Source organism: Schistocerca piceifrons, chromosome 1, assembly GCF_021461385.2.
Source record: "Schistocerca piceifrons isolate TAMUIC-IGC-003096 chromosome 1, iqSchPice1.1, whole genome shotgun sequence".
Taxonomy (NCBI): Eukaryota; Metazoa; Arthropoda; class Insecta; order Orthoptera; family Acrididae; genus Schistocerca; species Schistocerca piceifrons.
This window is the reverse complement of record NC_060138.1, coordinates 520323222-520342886: the sequence shown is the minus strand read 5'-3', so window position 1 is coordinate 520342886 and position 19665 is coordinate 520323222. Positions and strand designations below refer to the sequence as shown.

General features: G+C 44.0%; 1 protein-coding gene across 1 annotated transcript in view; it reads right to left on the bottom strand.

Annotated features, from left to right (window-relative positions):
• Positions 1-2074: 2074 nt before the first annotated feature.
• The window catches only part of LOC124745303, a 52241-nt gene continuing 34650 nt past the window's right edge, over positions 2075-19665 (bottom strand). The window contains exons 5-6 of the mRNA XM_047248935.1: positions 18267-18422; positions 2075-2134 (exon numbers count right to left, since the gene is read on the bottom strand). Of these exons, the coding sequence (XP_047104891.1) occupies positions 2075-2134; positions 18267-18422 (216 nt within the window). The remainder of the gene's footprint in view (positions 2135-18266; positions 18423-19665) is intronic.

Here is a 19665-nt window from a genome sequence, read left to right as displayed (position 1 = left end):
GTACAGGTGTACTTTGAAGCTTCATAATGAATGTATGAAACAGGCGAAATACCCTCAGACTTCAAGAAGAATATAATAATTCCAATCCCAAAGAAAGCAGGTGTTGACAGATGTGAAAATTACCGAACAATCAGTTTAATAAGCCACAGCTGCAAAGTACTAACACGAATTCTTTACAGACGAATGGAAAAACTAGTAGAAGCCGACCTCGGGGAAGATCAGTTTGGATTCCGTAGAAATACTGGAACACGTGAGGCAATACTGACCTTACGACTTATCTTAGAAGAAAGATTAAGGAAAGGCAAACCTACGTTTCTAGCATTTGTAGACTTAGAGAAAGCTTTTGACAATGTTGACTGGAATACTCTCTTTCAAATTCTAAAGGTGGCAGGGGTAAAATACAGGGAGCGAAAGGCTATTTACAACTTGTACAGAAACCAGATGGCAGTTATAAGAGTCGAGGGACATGAAAGGGAAGCAGTGGTTGGGAAGGGAGTAAGACAGGGTTGTAGCCTCTCCCCGATGTTATTCAATCTCTATATTGAGCAAGCAGTAAAGGAAACAAAAGAAAAATTTGGAGTAGGTATTAAAATCCATGGAGAAGAAATAAAAACTTTGAGGTTCGCCGATGACATTGTAATTCTGGCAGAGACAGCAAAGGACTTGGAAGAGCAGTTGAACGGAATGGATGATGTCTTGAAGGGAGGATATAAGATGAACATCAACAAAAGCAAAACGAGGATAATGGAATGTAGTCGAGTTAAGTCCGGTGATGCTGAGGGTATTAGATTAGGAAATGAGACACTTAAAGTAGTAAAGGAGTTTTGCTATTTGGGGAGCAAAATAACTGATGATGGACGAAGTAGAGAGGATATAAAATGTAGACTGGCAATGGCAAGGAAAGCGTTTCTGAAGAAGAGAAATTTGTTAACATCGAGTATAGATTTAAGTGTCAGGAAGTTATTTCTGAAAGTATTTGTATGGAGTGTAGCCATGTATGGAAGTGAAACATGGACGGTAAATAGTTTGGACAAGAAGAGAATAGAAGCTTTTGAAATGTGGTGCTACAGAAGAATGCTGAAGATTAGATGGGTAGATCACATAACTAATGAGGAAGTATTGAATAGGATTGGGGAGAAGAGAAGTTTGTGGCACAACTTGACCAGAAGAAGGGATCGGTTGGTAGGACATGTTCTGAGGCATCAAGGGATCACCAATTTAGTATTGGAGGGCAGCGTGGAGGGTAAAAATCATAGGGGGAGACCAAGAGAAGAATACACTAAGCAGATTCAGAAGGATGTAGGTTGCAGTAGGTACTGGGAGATGAAGAAGCTTGCACAGGATAGAGTAGCATGGAGAGCTGCATCAAACCAGTCTCAGGACTGAAGACCACAACAACAACAACAACAATGAATGCGCCATAAACGGTGTTACCACTAGTAGAAGTGAAGACGGTCGTTACTGAGGCCTTCACCACGCATTTGAGAATAGTCACCTCGACTTCAGCTGGCTGACACATGTTTAGTATATTAGCACCATGTCGTATGTCGACGACATCATCAGCAATTGTCCGTGTATCCTACGTCAAAACATAACAACCCCTGTAATTCAGTGCTACCTTTTCCAATGTAGCTAACGTGACGTATTGCGCAGCAACAAAACCGGCTAATTCTTCTATAACTACAAAATTCTTACACAGTTACAAATTTACACTCTGTTTTTTATAATCTGCTCTTATCTGCGTTTCACTTCATTTGCTTTTACTAAAGTCAAATAAATTTTTAGCTCTCCTTGAATTCTCGTTCTTTAACCGTTGATGATGAAGTGGAATGCACACGTATAATAAAATATATGTTCGTCATTTGAAGAAATATATTCTTGAGTCAAGAAATGTTTTTCAAATTGTGAAAGCTATCTTACTCTAGATTTAATACAAGCAACTCGTACATTGTGTCTTATGAGTCAGCTTTGAGCTGGGAGAGTTTCTTCACATTAAATAACTGTATATGAAAAATATTCCATGTTGTGTACCTCGATTTTTAATCTGATTTCATACCATTTTCGGTGTTTCATTTTACTGAGTGCTGTGAAAGTGATATAGCAAGTTCAGCAGCCCATATGATCCATTCAGAACCTGTGAAGAAAACAGCATTAATGTACTGACTATTAGTTATACTTTAAATAAATTAGTGTGTATCATTTACGATGACATACTTAGATTATAACTACTTCTGCAACTCACAATGAAATTTTTAGATTTGATTTTGGAGGGGGAAATACATGACTGTGATTTTAACATAGGCAAGGTAGAAAACAGAATTCTCTTTTATGTGTTTATGGATGTGATACCTGTGGTGTCACCGCCAGACACCACACTTGCTAGGAGGTAGCATTTAAATCAGCCGCGGTCCGTTAGTATACGTCGGACCTGCGTGTCGCCACTATCAGTGATTGCAGACCGAGCGCCGCCACACGGCAGGTCTAGTCTAGAGACACTCCCTAGCACTCGCCCCAGTTGTACAGCCGACTTTGCTAGCGATGGTTCACTGTCTACATACGCTCTCATTTGCAGAGACGACAGTTTAGCATAGCCTTCATTTGCTACGACCTAGGAAGGCGCCATATTTTCAAGAATGTATTCTGGACAGATAATATTGTGACTCATGTACTGTCAAGAGCGACGTTCATCATTAATGGATTAAAGCTAAGTACGAAACTAATTACGTCCGCTTTCTGAGTTCTAATGCCTTGTCATGTTCCAGACGTCACGTCAGTATAGTTCTTCCCTCCTCATGCTAGCCTGAGTGAGCTAAAACGCGTGCATTTCGGCCCCCACTTGTAACACAGTGTTGGCTCTTCTGCTAACACAAAATTGGCGACGAGGGGTAAAAACGGTGTTCTTAACTATACTGCCATATGTTGTTGAGACTGCCCTGATTTCATTGTGTAATGGCTTCGCCACAATCTCCAGATGTACTGTCCGAATTTTATCACTTACAGAATCAGCAGACGCAGGCATTACTGGATGCCCTTGGACAGCTCGTCCAGGGTCAATGTGCAATGCAAAACGATATGGCAGCCGCCGCTCCACCGCTAATGCAGTCACAACACGCAGTTGCACCGACCTTCAGACCTTTTGATGCTGCACTGTAAAGCTGGACGGAGTGGTCACACCAATTTGGATTCCATCTCGCTGCTTACAGAATTCAGGGTAATGAGCGGCAGCCTTTTCTTTTGTCGTCTGTTGGTGTGCAAACCTACCGTGTGATAGTCAAATTAATTCCCCAACGCAACGTTGCAACTCTGTCCTATGAAGAAATTTTGTGTGCATTAGATGCATATTTCAAACAATCAGTAAATGTAGTTGCGAAACAGTATACCTTCTTTCGTACAAAATGTACGGCAGGTCAGACTAATCAGAAGTGGGTTGCAACCTTGCAAGGCCTTACTAGGGATTGTGCTATTGAGTGTCAATGTGGACTCTCATATTCAGATACTATAGTACGTGATGCAATTGCACAGAATGTTTCTGATGTTCGTATAAGGGAACAGATTTTGAAACTAGTCAATCCCTCCTTTCAACAAGTGATGGACATACGAGTGGATCGGCAGGACACACTTGACTTTGCTCAGGAATCATTTGAAACTTCGCCAGCCGTGTGTCAGGTTAACCGGCCAGCCGGGCGAGCTGCACGGAGCAGTAAACAGTCCTCGCGCCCGGCCGCGCCGCTGCCGCCAGGCTCTCAGCCACGTGTGCCGCGCCGGCAAGCAAATGTAGTGCTCAAATCACGCCCGTGGTGTGCTACTATACATTCGCGTGTGAATTGCCCGTCTCGCCAAGCTCTTTGCTTTTACTGTAATAAAAAAAGGATGTGTTCAAAGTGTTTGACGGAAAAAGCTCGGATCGGAAACTCAAAACCATTCCAGGCCCTTTGCTTCACGCCGGAATTGGAATCGAACCAAGGATACTCAGGCTCGCGAAACTTCACCCATGGAAATTCATGTCGTTTATTCCACTCCGCCCAGTGCCACTCTCTCTAACAGTGACTGTGTTCGTCCCATAAATAGTGTGCGTGGACGTCACCGGAACCCCTCTCAAGTCGCAAGTGATTTTGTACCAGTGTCAGTTCATGTTGCACGAGACAGTCGCTCTTGTCGTCAGCAGGACAATAAGCTTTTTGTAGACTTGGACATTTACGGCAAAGTGATACCGTTCCAGCTCGATACCGCAGCTGCAGTTTCACTGCTCAATCAGGACACTTGCAAGCAGCTGGGCACGCCTCTGTTGTGTGCCGCAAATGTTACGTTAACTAGCTATTCAGGTCAAGAGATCCCTGTGTTAGGACAGTGCAGCCTTCTTGCAACATACAAAGGACAAACAAAACTTGTCTCAATTTACGTCCTTTGTTCTTCGTCTGCAGTGAACTCGTTTGGTTTCGATTTATTTCAGTTGTTTAACTTGTCTATAGTAAATCAGGTCCTATCAGGGAACCAGACTGTGCCTTCAGACAGTGTTTCTCGTCTATGTGAAGAATTTGCAGACATTTTTGCACCGGACCTCGGTTGCACTAAGAACTATAAAGCACATTTGGAACTGAAAGCAAACGTGCAACCGAAATTTTTCAGAGCGCGCAGTGTTCCCCAGACATTACGGGATGAGGTTGCAAAAACATTACACAATTTGGAATCACAAGGTGTAATTGAACGTGTGCGGGCTTCTCTCTGGGCATCACCCTTAGTAATTTTGTCAAAACGTTCAGTAAAATTGAGACTTTGTGTGTACTTCAAGGCAACAGTGAATCCACAACTAGTGATTGCAACTTTTCCTTTACCCCACCCGGTAGATCTTTTTGACAAACTGTGCCCGGCCAAATATTTTTCGAAGTTGGACCTAGCAGATGCGTACTTGCAAATACCGGTGGACAAAGAATCCCAGCTTTCCAATACTTGCCTTACACCATTCGATCCCCAGAAGCCCCTTTTGTTGACGGTGGATGCATCGGATTTCGGGATCGGTGCTATGCTTGCGCACAAAGATGGCTCGCACGATCGCCCTATTGCCTTTGCATCCCAATTGCTCTTGTCTGCGCAAAGAACTTATTCACAGATCGAGAACGAAGCATTGGCTCTCGTATTTGGTGTTACAAAGTTTCATGACTTCTTGCATGGTCGTCACTTTACCATAATCACAGACCTTTGACATCGCTTTTTCTCCGAACAAGCCTGTACCTCCACGTACAGCGCAGAAATTCATTCGCTGGTCTATTTTCCTCTTGGAGTACCGTTACCATATCTTGTATCGGTCCACTGCTAAGCACAGAAACGCCGCTGCATTGTCGCGTTTGCCTGTTGCTGAGGATAGGGCATTCGATTCCTCCGCATTTACTTGCATGTTCATTTCTTCGGAAACGGATGACGTGGTCGAATCGTTTCCAATTGATTTTCGTCGTGTAGCTACAGCCACACCTGCCGACCCTGTCCTTGCTACCGTTCTGCGTTTTGTTGCTACGCAATGGCCTTTGTCGAAGTCATGGATCGGGGACCCGTTGGTTCACCGATTTTTTGCTCACAAGGAGTGGTGTTTTGCTTTTGCATTCTGATAATGATAAGTCCAGGGTCGTGGTACCACGTTCGTTACAGTACTCCGTCTTAAAGCTTCTCCACCAAGGACATGGGGGAATAGTGAGAACGAAACAACTTGCTCGTCAGCACTATACTTGGTTTGGAATCGATGCCGCGATTCCGAATATGTGCTCTTCTTGCATGGTGTGTGCCGAACAACAATCAGCACCACCGCGGAAATTCTTTTCATGGCCAAAAGCCACTTTCCCTTGGCAATGCTTACACATCGATTTTGCTGGTCCTTTCTGGAATGCTCGACGGTTGGTTGTGATAGATTCATTCAGTAATTTTCCTTTTGTTGTCTGGCCACCTTCCACGACATCATCTGCCACCATCCTAGCGTTATCTGCTATCTTTTGCATTGAATGTCTTCCACAGACAATTGTTTCCGACAATGGCCCACAATTCATGTCCGCAGAATTTCAGTCATTCTGCAAAGCCAATGGTATTCAACATCTGACGTCCGCGCCGTTTTCGCCACAGTCCAACGGTGCCGCTGTACGACTGGTCAGTACTTTCAAGTCACAGATGTTGAAGTTGAAAGAGTCGCATTCTCGGGAGGACGCGTTATTGCTCTTTTTGTCCTCGTATCGCTCTCAGCCCCGAGATGGTCGCTCGCCGGCTGAGTTACTCCACGGTCGCCATCACCGCACCTTGATGTCTTTGCTACATCCTCCACATCAGGTTCCTGTGCAGCGGTAGACACCTGCTTTTGCCCCAGGCGGCGTTGTCTACCACCGCCAGTATCGAGGTTCACGGCGTTGCCTCGAAGGGCGCATTCTTCGCTGCCCCGGACGCGCTATGTCTCTGGTTTTGGCGGCCTCTGGTGAGGTGCCCCGGCATCTCAATCAGCTGCGCCTCTGTCGCCGCACGGGATCTGCCGCTCGCCGTCTGCTTTCAGCGACGGTGCCGTCCAGTCAGTGCCCCGGGGACCCATCTACTGGCTTGCCTCAGGCCCAGGTGTTACCGACGCTGCCTTCCATTTTGCCCCATGGAGACTCGCCGCCGCCGCCGCCGCCGCCTGTTCTCCTGCCGGCGACGCCCGCAGTCGACGCGTCGCTGCAGCCGCCGGGCGGACCCTTGGGTCAGGCGCCGCCGCTCGCTCCACGTGACCAGTTGTTCCCCGACGTGGAACTCTTGCCCGCTCCGGACCATATGTCGTCTTCGCCCGTCGGGTGCCCCAGCCCGATGGAGGTCGACCCTTCGGCCCCTCCTGTCTCTCTACGGGCGCATACACCGTATGTTGGCGTGCTCGCTGGACTAGGTTTTCAGGCGTTCCCTAGCTCCCCGCGGTCACAATGGCAGGGTGTGGGTGGCACAGCCTCGGCCGTTGTTAGGCTCCCCACCTTGTCGCGTACGTCAACATGGGGTCCTTCCCACAGCGGGTGGAGGCCTTATACCACAACCGTATGCAGATTTGCGGGGGAAGAACGTGGTGTAACCGCCAGACACCACACTTGCTAGATAGTAGCATTTAAATCGGCCGCGGTCCGTAAGTATACGTCGGACCCGCGTGTCGCCACTATCAGTGATTGCAGACCTAGCGCCGCCACACGGCAGGTCTAGAGAGACGTCCTAGCACTCGCCCCAGTTGTACAGCCGACTTTGCTAGCGATGGTTCACTGTCTACATACGCTCTCATTTGCAGAAACGACAGTTTAGCATAGCCTTCAGCTACGTCATTTGCTACGTCCTAGCAAGGCGCCATATCTTCATGAATGTATTCTGAACAGATAATATTGTGATTCATGTACCGTCAAAAGCGATGTTCATCATTAATGGATTAAAGTTAAGTATGAAACTAATTACGTCCGTTTTCTGAATTCTCATCCCTTGTCAAGTTCCAGACCTCACATCAGTATAGTTCTTCCCTCCTCACGCAAACCTGCGTGAGCTAAAACGCGTGTATTTCGGCCTCCACTCGTAACACGGTGTTGGTTGTTCTGCTAACACAAAAATACCGTATATGAACAAGAATTATTACAGCCAATATTGAAAAGATTTATGCCAGCTTGTCTTGTTTGCTCAAAATTGGGAGTTTAACCGTTGAACAAATAAAATTTTGTAACCTTGAGAGAGTCTCAACTTGGATTTGACTGTGATGAATTATTTTCAAAATATGAAATTAATTTTGCAGGGTTCAAAACGCAGAATGACACCAGTGTCTTACAGACAATGGGTTGCCTTATTAATTAGAGACTTTCATCAGTAATGATCCCCAACAACAAAATAAAGCTGAGCACAAGATCAGCTTAATTGTGAATATCTTAAAAACGTATCAGCTTAATTATAAATATCATAAAAATGTCGCTCAAGACATAAAAGGGCTCCACCAGCAGAATATTTGGGCCGTCCACTGCTTAATCACCCTCCTTGCAGACCAACAACAGCTTGGGGTCTCTCCCACAGCTGGAATGAGCAGGGGTATCTTTATCTGGCGAGATGCATTCTACGCTTTGTCTTTGAACCTCCAATAGATAGATACACTACAGCTTTGAAACATACAATCTTCTGACACATGGATGCAGCATAGACACAGACCATTGTTTCAGAAGGTATGAAGTATCATATCAATAATTCCTGAGACACAGTAACTATTTGCCACAGGTAAATAGGCCTATAAATATACCAAGAAGAGTTACTGCACAAGAGTACTTATATGTGGCCTTTTGCGTACGACAGAGTCCAGCGATTTCTGCATAACAATTGTCTGCATAGTTTGAAACTGCCTAAGGAACCACAATTTTCTAAGAAACTCTCTGCGAACAGTTGGTTCCCAGATGTCTGGCAGTATATGTCCCTCACGCAACACTGTAGAGAGACAGCTGTTTCTTAAAGAATGTATAACATCGATTGAAATCAGACGATGAATGAAGGCATATGTCTTTCACTGGCAATTTCAGGCATGTGTTCCGTGAAGACAGTCGAACAAGTCTATTACTGTATGTCTTCGGAAATGCTTGGTTTCCGAGTTGCGTCCTTCAGAACGATGATATTCACCGGAAAGTTTTTCTTCCCTCAGGTAGTTGCTGTGACAGAAGATATTAATAGAACAGTTAATCGGTATCAGGGACCGGCAGAAGCGCACTTGATGTACGGTAAGGCGGACAGTCAAACGGCGTTGGCTCTTCTGTTGTACCAGAAGAGATACCCACAGCGAAGCTGTCCACATCGAAAGATATTTGAACTTCCCCGTCGCCGTGTGAGCGTTCATGGGAAGTTTGCGTATACTGCTTTGGAGAGGGGACGTCCAAGATCTACAACTGCAGATGTAGAGAAACAGATTCTCGATTATGTGCACATAACTGTCAGTACACGAAGGTTAGCACTGAAAGAGAATTTTCTTCATACTACTGTCTGAATACTGCACTCTGATCATTTGCAACGTCTACACTCTCCACCACCAGCAGATTACCTTGCACAGTTTAAGCTGTCTGAGGTTCTTGCAGCATCTGCTGCAAATCCGAACTTTCCTGTCGAAGTGTTATTCACGCAAGCAGCACAGTTCAAGCAGAGGGTGGATGTTTTGAATGTCTTCTGCAGAGGCAACTAACAGTGGGAAGAAAAACGTTCCCGTCAACATCGCTGTTTTGAAGGACATAAATCGGAAACTAAGAGTTTCCTGACACATGTTGTAAGTAACTTTTTTTTTAATCGTATGTACTTATGAGGAATACGTACATGAAATTGTGCCCTCTATTTTTGAAACACCCTGCATAAGACGTTGAAATTTGCATAATAACAAATATACAGTAAAGAAAGAAAAACGAGTATGGTGGTGATGCGGTGCTGGGCGGGAAGGCACCATATTGGGAGGGCTCCACATCATCGTTGGTGGGCTAAGGATTAAAGTTAAGTCGCAGAGATACAGAAACGAGGTACTGCAGAAACTGCTTTTCGTGGACAGTACTACCAATTCTCATTGAGCAGCTTTGATGAATGAACTGCTCTCAGGTGAAAATATCCACCACATGGACTATCCAGGAAGGTCTGTATTTGTGTCCTATATACGCCTGGCGACTGGGAGAGACGAACTGTAACTCATTAGCCAGCACCACACGAGTTCACAGAGTTCCGCACAGCGCTTCTCAGGAATATAATTAGCTGACACTATCTACTGTTAACTGTATTATTATTAATATTGTGATTTTATGGTTTCGCAACTTTCTTTGGAAATTATCATAGATCTCAGAACTTTATAATTACCAGATTTGGACTTTGTTGTGCGCCGTGTCTTGTGACTGATCATTAATTATTACTTACTTTTTTTGATACATGTTCAGGAAAAATGCTCTCGTTTCCAGATTCTGCGTAACACTTGAACGTCGGTGTACAATGGGAACGCCTAATGTCGTTGAAGGCTTTGTATCAATAATGAATGTGCTATAGTGTTGTAAATATGGGATCTCGAACCTAAGGTCGCCTAGCTCCACTAGCCGTACAATGCCTCGCACTGCTGGATTATAGACCCCATGAAGCGCAGAGTCAAGAACCTAGAAATCGAATTGTAGCTGAACCAAGGCATATGTTAGATTGCTGCAGCGCAACACCATCGGCCCTACACTTGTCAGGTTTCCAAAGATTCCAGCTACTCCTTAGTGGAATCTTTTTTCCTAGCTTCATATGGCATTTGAAACACTCTCAGATGGTTTGGATATTATCAATTACCGAACCGTAGTCTAAAAAATGAGTTTTACTGACCTTGTCCTAAGGATAAGGGGCTGATCGGCTAATACTGCTGTGGGAGTTGTTTCGTATCAGTGTTTCGGCTGCTGAATAATGAATTAACACAATCAATAATGTTCTAGTGCAACAATAATCACTATGGTGTTCTGCTGTAATTAAATTTTATATTCTTGATTTTACACAAATGTAGGCAGTTACTTCCTTCGTCTTACATTTTAGTGGTGGTTATACTCATGACAAGTCACTCTTTGATAGTTCACACACAACTGCATTAATTAGCACAAACACATCACAGTCCCCACTGCAGTCAAATTGTAGGTGTCTGGCGCGCTGACCCGAAATGCGTGATCACGGTACAATGTAGATATTTAGTAAAACACTTCAAAGTAAACTCGTCTGTCAAGATTGGTAAATTACTGAGGGTCAACCCGCGGTGTCGGGGGCCCGCCCAGTCGACAATACGCACTACGGGCGGCGATCCGCCATTACACCACGTGCTGCTCGCTTAGAGCTCTCTCGGTGGTACTCCCCTGCGTGCTGCCTGCACTCTATTTCCTAACCACTGCTGTACCTGATGGGCGCTTGTGGCGCTCAACTATCGGTGTCTAGCCTACCTCGACCTGTGTGAGCCAACGCTACCTTTACCTTTATGTAAGGGGCTGAGGACTCCTTACAGATTCAAATGGCTTCCCAGAGTCAGCTTAGAAAATTGGTTCGCTGACAATCTTGGAAAAGAGAAACTGTGAGAGAGATGCCCCTGGTCACACAATGATACTTCCTTCAATGGTTCGTTGGTATTCCTTTTTACACAACAAGGAAAAAAAAACGCTTTCATGTTCAGTTCCAGCACCCAGTTTAAATATGGCAGCAGTTTTTAGAACGTCAAGTATACCCTCTTGTGTGTAGAGCTTATAAAAAGATTCTTAACCTCTTCTAAGCACAATATATCCTATCAAAATTGTTTGATGACTCTTTTAAAGTCAGTGAAAGAAGCGGAGAGCGAGATTCCTTGGATAGGGCGGTCATCCCTCTGCGGGAAACTGCAGGTCGTCTGGCGAAACTGTCCAAGTGTCAATTGTCAAGTGAAGCTACACTGTTAGAAACTCTTATCGCTACTGACATGGAGAACAGCATAATTTTTACTTCTGCTGACAACGACGATTGTCTTTAGAGCTTATACATTTTATTGTCTGACTGTGCTATCCTTGGCATGAAGACACTTGAGAATGACTCGTAACGAGGTAGTAACGGGATGTGTAAATTATCCAAATATAAAATGCCAACTGGAACTTTTCATTCCAATAAATATAACGATTTTTGTGCACGATGTTCGAAATCTACAGGAGAATAGGTGTAAACTCTAGGGAAAGAAGGCTAATACACAATATGTAGAAGAATCAAGAGGGATCAATAGGACTGTAAGGTCAAGAACGAAGTGCTCGTATTAAACAGTGTGTACGACAGCGACACAGTCTTTGTCCCCTCCCGTTCAGCCTGCACATTGAAGAGGCAGCCATGGAAATATAAAATAGGTTCAGAACAGGTATTAAATTTCATAGTGAAAGAGTTTCAATGATAAGTGTCGCCGATGGCTTTACTATCCTCAGTAAATGAGGGGAAGGATTACGGGGCACCCTAAATGTGTTGTGTTGGGAGAAGAGCCAACACCGTGAACCTCGATAATGGCAGTAGTAGACAACGTGGCCTGGGGCAAAAGCAGGTATCTGCCGCTGCACAGGAACCGGATGCGGCGGATGTAACAAAGACATCGAGGTTCGATGATTGCGACCGTGGAGCAACTCTGCTGACGAGCGACTATCTCGGGGCTGAGAGCGATACGAGGACAAAAAGAGGAATAACGCATCCTCCCGAGAATGCGACTCTTTCAACTTCAACATCTGTGACTTTAAAGTCCTGACCAGTCGTTCAGCAGCACCGTTGAACTGTGGCGAAAACGGCGCGGACGTCAGATGTTGAATACCATTGGCCTTGCAGAATGACTGAAGTTCTGCGGACATGAATTGTGGGCCATTGTCGGAAATAATTGTCTGTGGAAGACCTTCAATGCAAAAGATAGCAGATAACGCTTGGATGGTGGCAGATGATGTGGAAGACATGCGGACAACAAAAGGAAAATTACTGAATGAATCTATCACAACCAACCATCGAGCATTCCAGAATGGACCAGCAAAATCGATGTGTAAGCATTGCCAAGGGAAAGTGGCTTTTGGCCATGAAAAGAATTTCCGCGGTGGTGCTGATTGTTGTTCGGCACACACCCTGCAAGAAGAGCACATATTGGGAATCGCGGCATCGATTCTGAACCGAGTACAGTGCTGATGAGCAAGTTGTTTCGTTCTCACTATAGCCCAATGTCCTTGGTGGAGAAGCTTTAAGACAGAGTACTGTAACGAACGTGGGACCACGACCCTGGACTTATCATTATCAGAACGCAAAAGCAAAACACCACATCGAACAAAAAGTCTCTCCTTGTGAGCAAAAAATCGGCGAACCAACGGATCCCCGATCCGTGACTTTGACAAGGGCCATTGCGTAGCAACAAGGGTCGGCAGTTGTGGCTGTAGCTACAAGAGGAAAATCAATCGGAAACGAATTCGGTTTCCGAATCAATGAACATGCAAGCAAGTTCGGAGGAATCGAATGCCCTATCGTCAGCAACAGGCAAACGGGACAACGCAGCGGCGTTTCCGTGCTTAGCAGTGGACCGATACAAGATATGGTTGCGGTAATCCGAGAGGAAAATAGACCATCGAATGAATTTCTGCGCTGTATCTGGAGGTACAGGCTTTTTCGGATGAAAAACGATGTCAAAGGTTTCTGGTCTGTAATTATGGTAAAGTGACGACCATACAAGAAGTCATGAAACTTTGTAACACCAAATACGAGAGCCAATGCTTCGTCCTCGATCTGTGAATAATTTCTTTGCGCAGACGAGTGCAATTGGGACGCAAAGGCAATAGGGCGATCGTGCGAGCCATCTTTGTACGCAAGCACAGCACCGATCCCGAAATCCGATGCATCCACCATCAACAAAATGGGCTTCCGGGGATCGAATGGCGTAAGGCAAGCATTGGAAAGCAACGTCGATTTCAACCGGCGAAGGGCGCATTCTTCGCTGCCTCGGACGCGCTATGTATCTGGTTTTGTGGGCCTCTGGTGAGGTGTGCCAGCTGCCCCTCTGTCGCCGCACGGGATCTGCCGCTCCCCGTCTGCTTTCAGCGACGGTGCCGTCCGGTCAGCGCCATGGGGACCCATATACTGGCTCGCCTCAGCCCCAAGTGTTACCGACGCTGCCGCTGCCTTCCATTTTGCCCCATGGCAACTCGCCGCCGCCGCCGCCGCCTGTTCTCCCGCCGGCGACACCCGCAGTGGTGTGGGTGGCACAGCCTCGCCTGTTGTTAGGCTCCCCACCTCGTCGCATACGTCAACATGGGGTCCTCTCCACGGTGGGCGGAGCCTTATACAACGACCGTACCCCGATTTGCGGGGGAGGAATGTGGTGTCACCGACAGACACCACACTTGCTAGGAGATAGCATTTAAATCGGCCGCGGACCGTTAGTATACGTCGCACCCGCGTGTCGCCACTATCAGTGATTGCAGACCGAGCGCCGCCACACGGCAGGTCTAGTCTAGAGAGACTCCCTAGCACTCGCCCCAGTTGTACAGCCGACTTTGCTAGCGATGGTTCACTGTCTACATACGCTCTCATTTGCAGAGACGACCGTTTAGCATAGCCTTCAGCTACGTCATTTGCTACGACCTAGCATGGCTCCATATTCAGTTACAATAATCTGAACAGATAATATTGTGAATCATGTACCGTCAAGAGCGACGCTCATCATTAATGGATTAAAGTTAAGTATGAAACTAATTACGTCCGCTTTCTGAATTCTAATTCCTTGTCATGTTCCAGACCTCACGTCAGTATAGTTCTTCACTCCTCACGCGAGCCTGTGTGAGCTAAAACGCGTGCATTTCGGCCTCCTCTAGTAACACGGTGTTGGCTCTTCTGCCAACACAATAAAATGAATCGCACAGATTACTGGGTGCAAGGTATGGACTGAAAGTAACAAAAGAAAGGTGAAAGCATCAAGGAGTAGCAGAAATGAGATTAATGATAAACCTTACTTTAAAACTGGGCACCACAAAGTAGACGATGTGAAGATTTTCTGCAACAAAATGACATTTGATATAGGAAGCAAAGAGGACATACAGAGCAAGGCAGCACAGGAAAGGAGAGCATTCCTATCCAAAATAAGACTGTTACTATCAAACATCGAACTTAATGTGATCGAGAAATTTCTGAGTGCGTACATTAGGAGCGCAGTTATACGTGGAGGTGGATAATGGAATGTGGGAAAACCAGAAAATAAGACAAGCGAAGCGTTTGAAATGCGGAGCTAGAGAATGATAGTCTGATAAGATAGCAAATCAGGAAGTTCTTCGCAGAATCTCGGAGGAATGAAATACTGACAGGGAGAGGGGATAGCACGATAGCACGTAGGCTAACAGATCGGGTAATAGCATCCATTGTCCTATGGGGAACTGTAGGGGTAAATAAAACTAGAGAAAGACAGAGAATGGAATAAATAAAAAAATAATAATTGAGGATACTGTGTGCAGGTGCTAGTCAGAGATGCGGACGTTGGCTCAGGAGAGAATGTCGTGTCGAACCGCATCAAATCAGAGGACTGATGATACAAAAAAGGAAAAGGATAATTATTTCCCAAATAGTGACTGCACACAGCAGCTTTAAATCTGTTTCTCCCGAAATGTGGACTCTCAAGATAAAGGGCTCTCAGTGAGGAGGTTGGCAGTAGTCGATCTTGATTCCAGATGGGGGGAATAGTTCTTTATCAGACATCGCTCAGAAAGGAGAAGGGTGTTGTTCTTCGTTACTTCCTAACACACTTGTCGTCTAATTACAAAATCCGGTCTAAGTACCAAAAATAAAATAAAAAATCGTTTCATTGTCAAAATATGGGCTATGTGCCTAACCTTCGTCAGTAAAAACCGGGCTGTCTAGTAATCAGTGTAAAAGTGGTTTAAAACATTGCCACCAGAATGCGCCGGGTGCTAAGTGCCACTTGTTCTGGAACAAAATACGGTCTATGTGCCCTTGCTGTTGTTTTTTGTTTGAGGTTCGATTGTGTTCAAGTTGCAGTGACTACTCCTGTCTGTTGCGTTTACTATTGTGGTTTATGTGATAGATGAAACAAGAAAACGTCGGAAAAGGGGTGAAGGTAGTGTTTCCCAAATAAGAAGCTAAGATCCGAGGAAAAACCATATGAGAACAACGAGAAAGTTCCTGCACCTCAAACACAACCTCCACCTGATGAGGTAAGTGTATATGATAACTTTAACGCCTTAGGATTAAGGCTTTTTTGAAGAACTTCGCCTGATTATGATTTTTCTGTGCGGCTTTAAGCTAACCACATTAGGTTATGTTTGACTTGGTTCCTGGACTACAGTAGACCTACTAACTGCGCAGAGTAACAAACAAACAGGTTATTTGTGGCAATCATAAATTATTTAATGCCTCTAATTTCCGTGTTTGTTTGTTGTAGGTTTCACGCCAGTGCTGCTATCAGTGTAGAGACATTGCATTGGAACACAAATTAAACATATTCATTCAGTTCTACGAACTAGGTGATAATGTTAAGCAAAACTGTTATTAGATAGGAAACGTAAGTTAGAAGAAGGTGTCATGGTTCTTATGAGGAACTGGAGAGGAGAGTCACAGACAGGCTGGTGTTTTCTATACAGTTCCTGATGACGAAGGCAGACATTTTCCAGTTTGCAAAAATATCTTTCTGGAAATACACAAAATTACCAGGCGAAGAATGGGAACCTTGGTAAAAGCAAAAAAGAGTCGTGATGTTACCTAAATTGAATGTAGGGCAAATAAAAACAAAGAAATGAAATATACAGCTGCTGATGTAAAACGCAGTGTTGAATTCGTAAAAAGTTTCCCCAAGGACGAAAACCATTACACAAGGGCTAAAAGCTCCCTTCTATTTTTAAGCCAAGATTTATATTACAGCAGAACGTATGAAGCTTTTGTTACGCTTTATCCAAACGCACACATTAGATATTTATACGACAAAAAAGTACTGAATGAACACTTTCCAAAACTGAGATTTCACCGCTGAAGGAAAGATACCTGTAACACATGTGATCTGCTTGAAATTAAAATGTTGGATGACTCAACCAATAGAGCTGTACTTCGTACTTCACTAGAATTTCATCACAGACCCGCTGAAAAAGCTAGAGAAGAGATGAAGCGTGGTCATGTATATTCTACCACACCTATATGTGATACATGCAGAGTATCCATAGCTTTAAAATAGGTTTTCTCTTTGCCAACATTGTCAGACTGCCAAATGTATTATGTACGTCAAATTTCTTGTTACAATTTGGTATTGCATATGACAGATAATAATAAATGTTTTGTGTTTCTTTGGCACGAGGGCATGAGTGGCAGGGGAGGCAACGAAAGAGCGAGCTGTTTGTTAAGGCGGATTAAAAGTAAAATTAGCCATAAAAAAAGTTAATAGTGTGGTCTGACAACAGCTGCAGCCAAAAACAAAAATCAAACTGTATTGTTCCTATGGATATACTTGGTCTGTAATGATTTCTTTGACGAAGTTCACCACAAGGATGTCGTCTCTGGACACTCATACTTAACCTGTGTCTGAGACCTTGCTCTAATTGAAAAAAGAAAAAGAGTAGAAAGATGTGAAGTTTCTTTGGATCTTGTGAGAGTTTTGTGTAATGCCAGTAGTAAAACTTCTTTTCTAACCACTATGGTGAACGATGATGATTTTTATGACTTCTCCAAAGTAACAAAAGGATTTCTCATAGCAAAGAAGTTAGAAATTTCCTAGGCCATTTGGCTCAAACTTTCCAAAACCAACCCACGAAAATCGTTTGCAAAAAAAAAAAAAAAAAAAAAAAAAAATGCATTGAAGTTGAAACGTAGACGCAAACGAATGTATTAAATAAAGGTGTGAAGATGGAAACCATAAAAGGCCTAGATCTACCCAAGCTTGAACTAACAGCCAGATTGAAAACTGAGAAGAAGGAGGACTTAAAAAAGATGATACCTTATCTCAAACAAGAAAACAAACTGTTTTACCAAAATCTGGCTGAGTAAACACAGCAGCTGTTCATAGACGGTAACACTGTAAAATTTTTGTTATAAAATAGTGGTAAATTAATACAAAATGTAACTTTTTAAACTTTGTAAAAGGTGTTTATTTTGAAATAAAAGTTGTAAGAACACAGTAACGTGCTTGATTTTGTTTTGATCTTTAACTAGTTTGTTTACTAACACAGCACTTCTGTAGGCCTGTATTTCATAATAATATAGTTATTATAGAAAAACTGTTAACAGTAGTTTCCAGACTTTATAATAGTAAAATTATTATTATTATTATCCTTCCCATACTTATTTATTTACAGATATAAGTGACAGACTTAGCCCGGTTTTTATGTTGGAGAAGTTGGCACATAGCCTTGTTCTTACTTCATCGGATTAGTATAAACTCAGAAGCTCCCTTCATCTTTTGGACAGAAAAAGACTCTTCAGTAGCACTGCAATTCACGCTCCCCCTTTGTTTCTGTCGAAGCTTCTACATAACAACACAGTTATAGCGTTCAACTTCACATGTAGTGGTACATTTGTCTGAGATATGACCGCACGTTTCAGGAATGTGGTGCAGAACTCTGTGAACAAGGACGATGTTCAGAACATCAGCGTGGGATTCCTCACTTTCTGTATCCGTGAGTGTGGACGTCAGATATTCTGCATGTTTAGCTGAACTATTGTGCTCTGAATCGTTCATGTTAGTATTACATGGCGATTTTGGACGAATACAGAACTTCTTAGGCCCTGATTGTGTATGCAAACAGATTAGAGTCGTGTCTACTGACCTGCACCAGCATCTCCTTCGACAGTTTGCTCGTCTTGCCCACTATGATCTCCAGAGGCCGCCCAGCCACTGTCAAGAAGACGAGGAGGCTTCTCTTGAAGCGGGTGTCGCAGTCTGTCCAGTCACAGCTGACGGCCGAGTTGCTCAGCTTCTCACTCTGAAACATGCGTATGTGTCTACCTTAGCGATTCTCATAAGGACGCTACATTTTGTGGATCAACATTCACAAGCTTTCCGAAACTGGCGACTTATACACCTACATCTACTTACCCTTTACCATATACGCTAAACTGCTTTTTATTTTTTACATCTACTTCACATCACATTCATTGATATATGTTACGCCGCTATTTGCGATTAACTAACCTCAGGACATGAAGATCATGCTACGACTAAGATTCATCAGAAAGTTCTTTTGGCCAGTTGTTTGATTGGTTGGCTGATTTGGGGGAGAGGACCAAACAGGGATGTCATCGCTCCCGTCGGATTAGGGAAGGATGCCCTTTCAAAAGAACCATCCCGGTATTTGCCTGGAGCGATTTGGGGAAATCACGGAAAACCAAAATCAGGATGGCCAGACTTGAGTTTGAACCGTCGTCCTCTTGAATGTGAGTCCAGTGTGCTAACCACTGAGCCACCTGGCTCGGTTTTTGGTTGGCCTTTACCACTAATGTTGACAGATACATGACGCGAATGGCGTCATAGACACATTTCATTTAAAATATTGCAGATACTGGCTATGGCATCAGACTAAATATAGTGTGCACGTAGGCCACTAGCACCGTAATCGTTCTGATGGAAGATTGTAAAAAAACCTTAAAGTTTGCACTAAACAGCAATTTTCTAGTAAATTCTGATTCTGGTGAGTCACATAGAGAATTGCAGGACACTCAGGCTCTGTGTATTGCTCTCATCACGTGATTCCCCTGCTGCCTCACTAACCGCTAATTTTTTGGTTATTTCTCACTGATGCCACTCATAATGACTTCTTTGACTGGTTATCTAATACACACTCCATTAATCTGTTATATGATCTGAATGATATGGTAGCGAAAGTTTTAGTCCACTGTGATGATTATCCACAGAAAAGATGGATGCTACCCACATACTGGAATGTTACATGTATATAGGGGAGTTACTCGACTACTTAGAATTTGTATGAGGTCCAACGCAATCATCGTGAGTGGTGTGGCTGCAGCAGAGGGTAATCGTCAGTCCCGGTACAAAGGCAAACGGTGTGGCTGGAAACGTAAAATCCAGTACATAGAATTTAGACAAGGACTGCTTGTTTAGCTGGAGGACAGACAATGCACCAGAAATGGCAGAGTGTAAGACTGAAACATGCCTGCTTACAGCTATTAGAAATCCTATAGTAAAACACAGTTACATAATAAAACAAA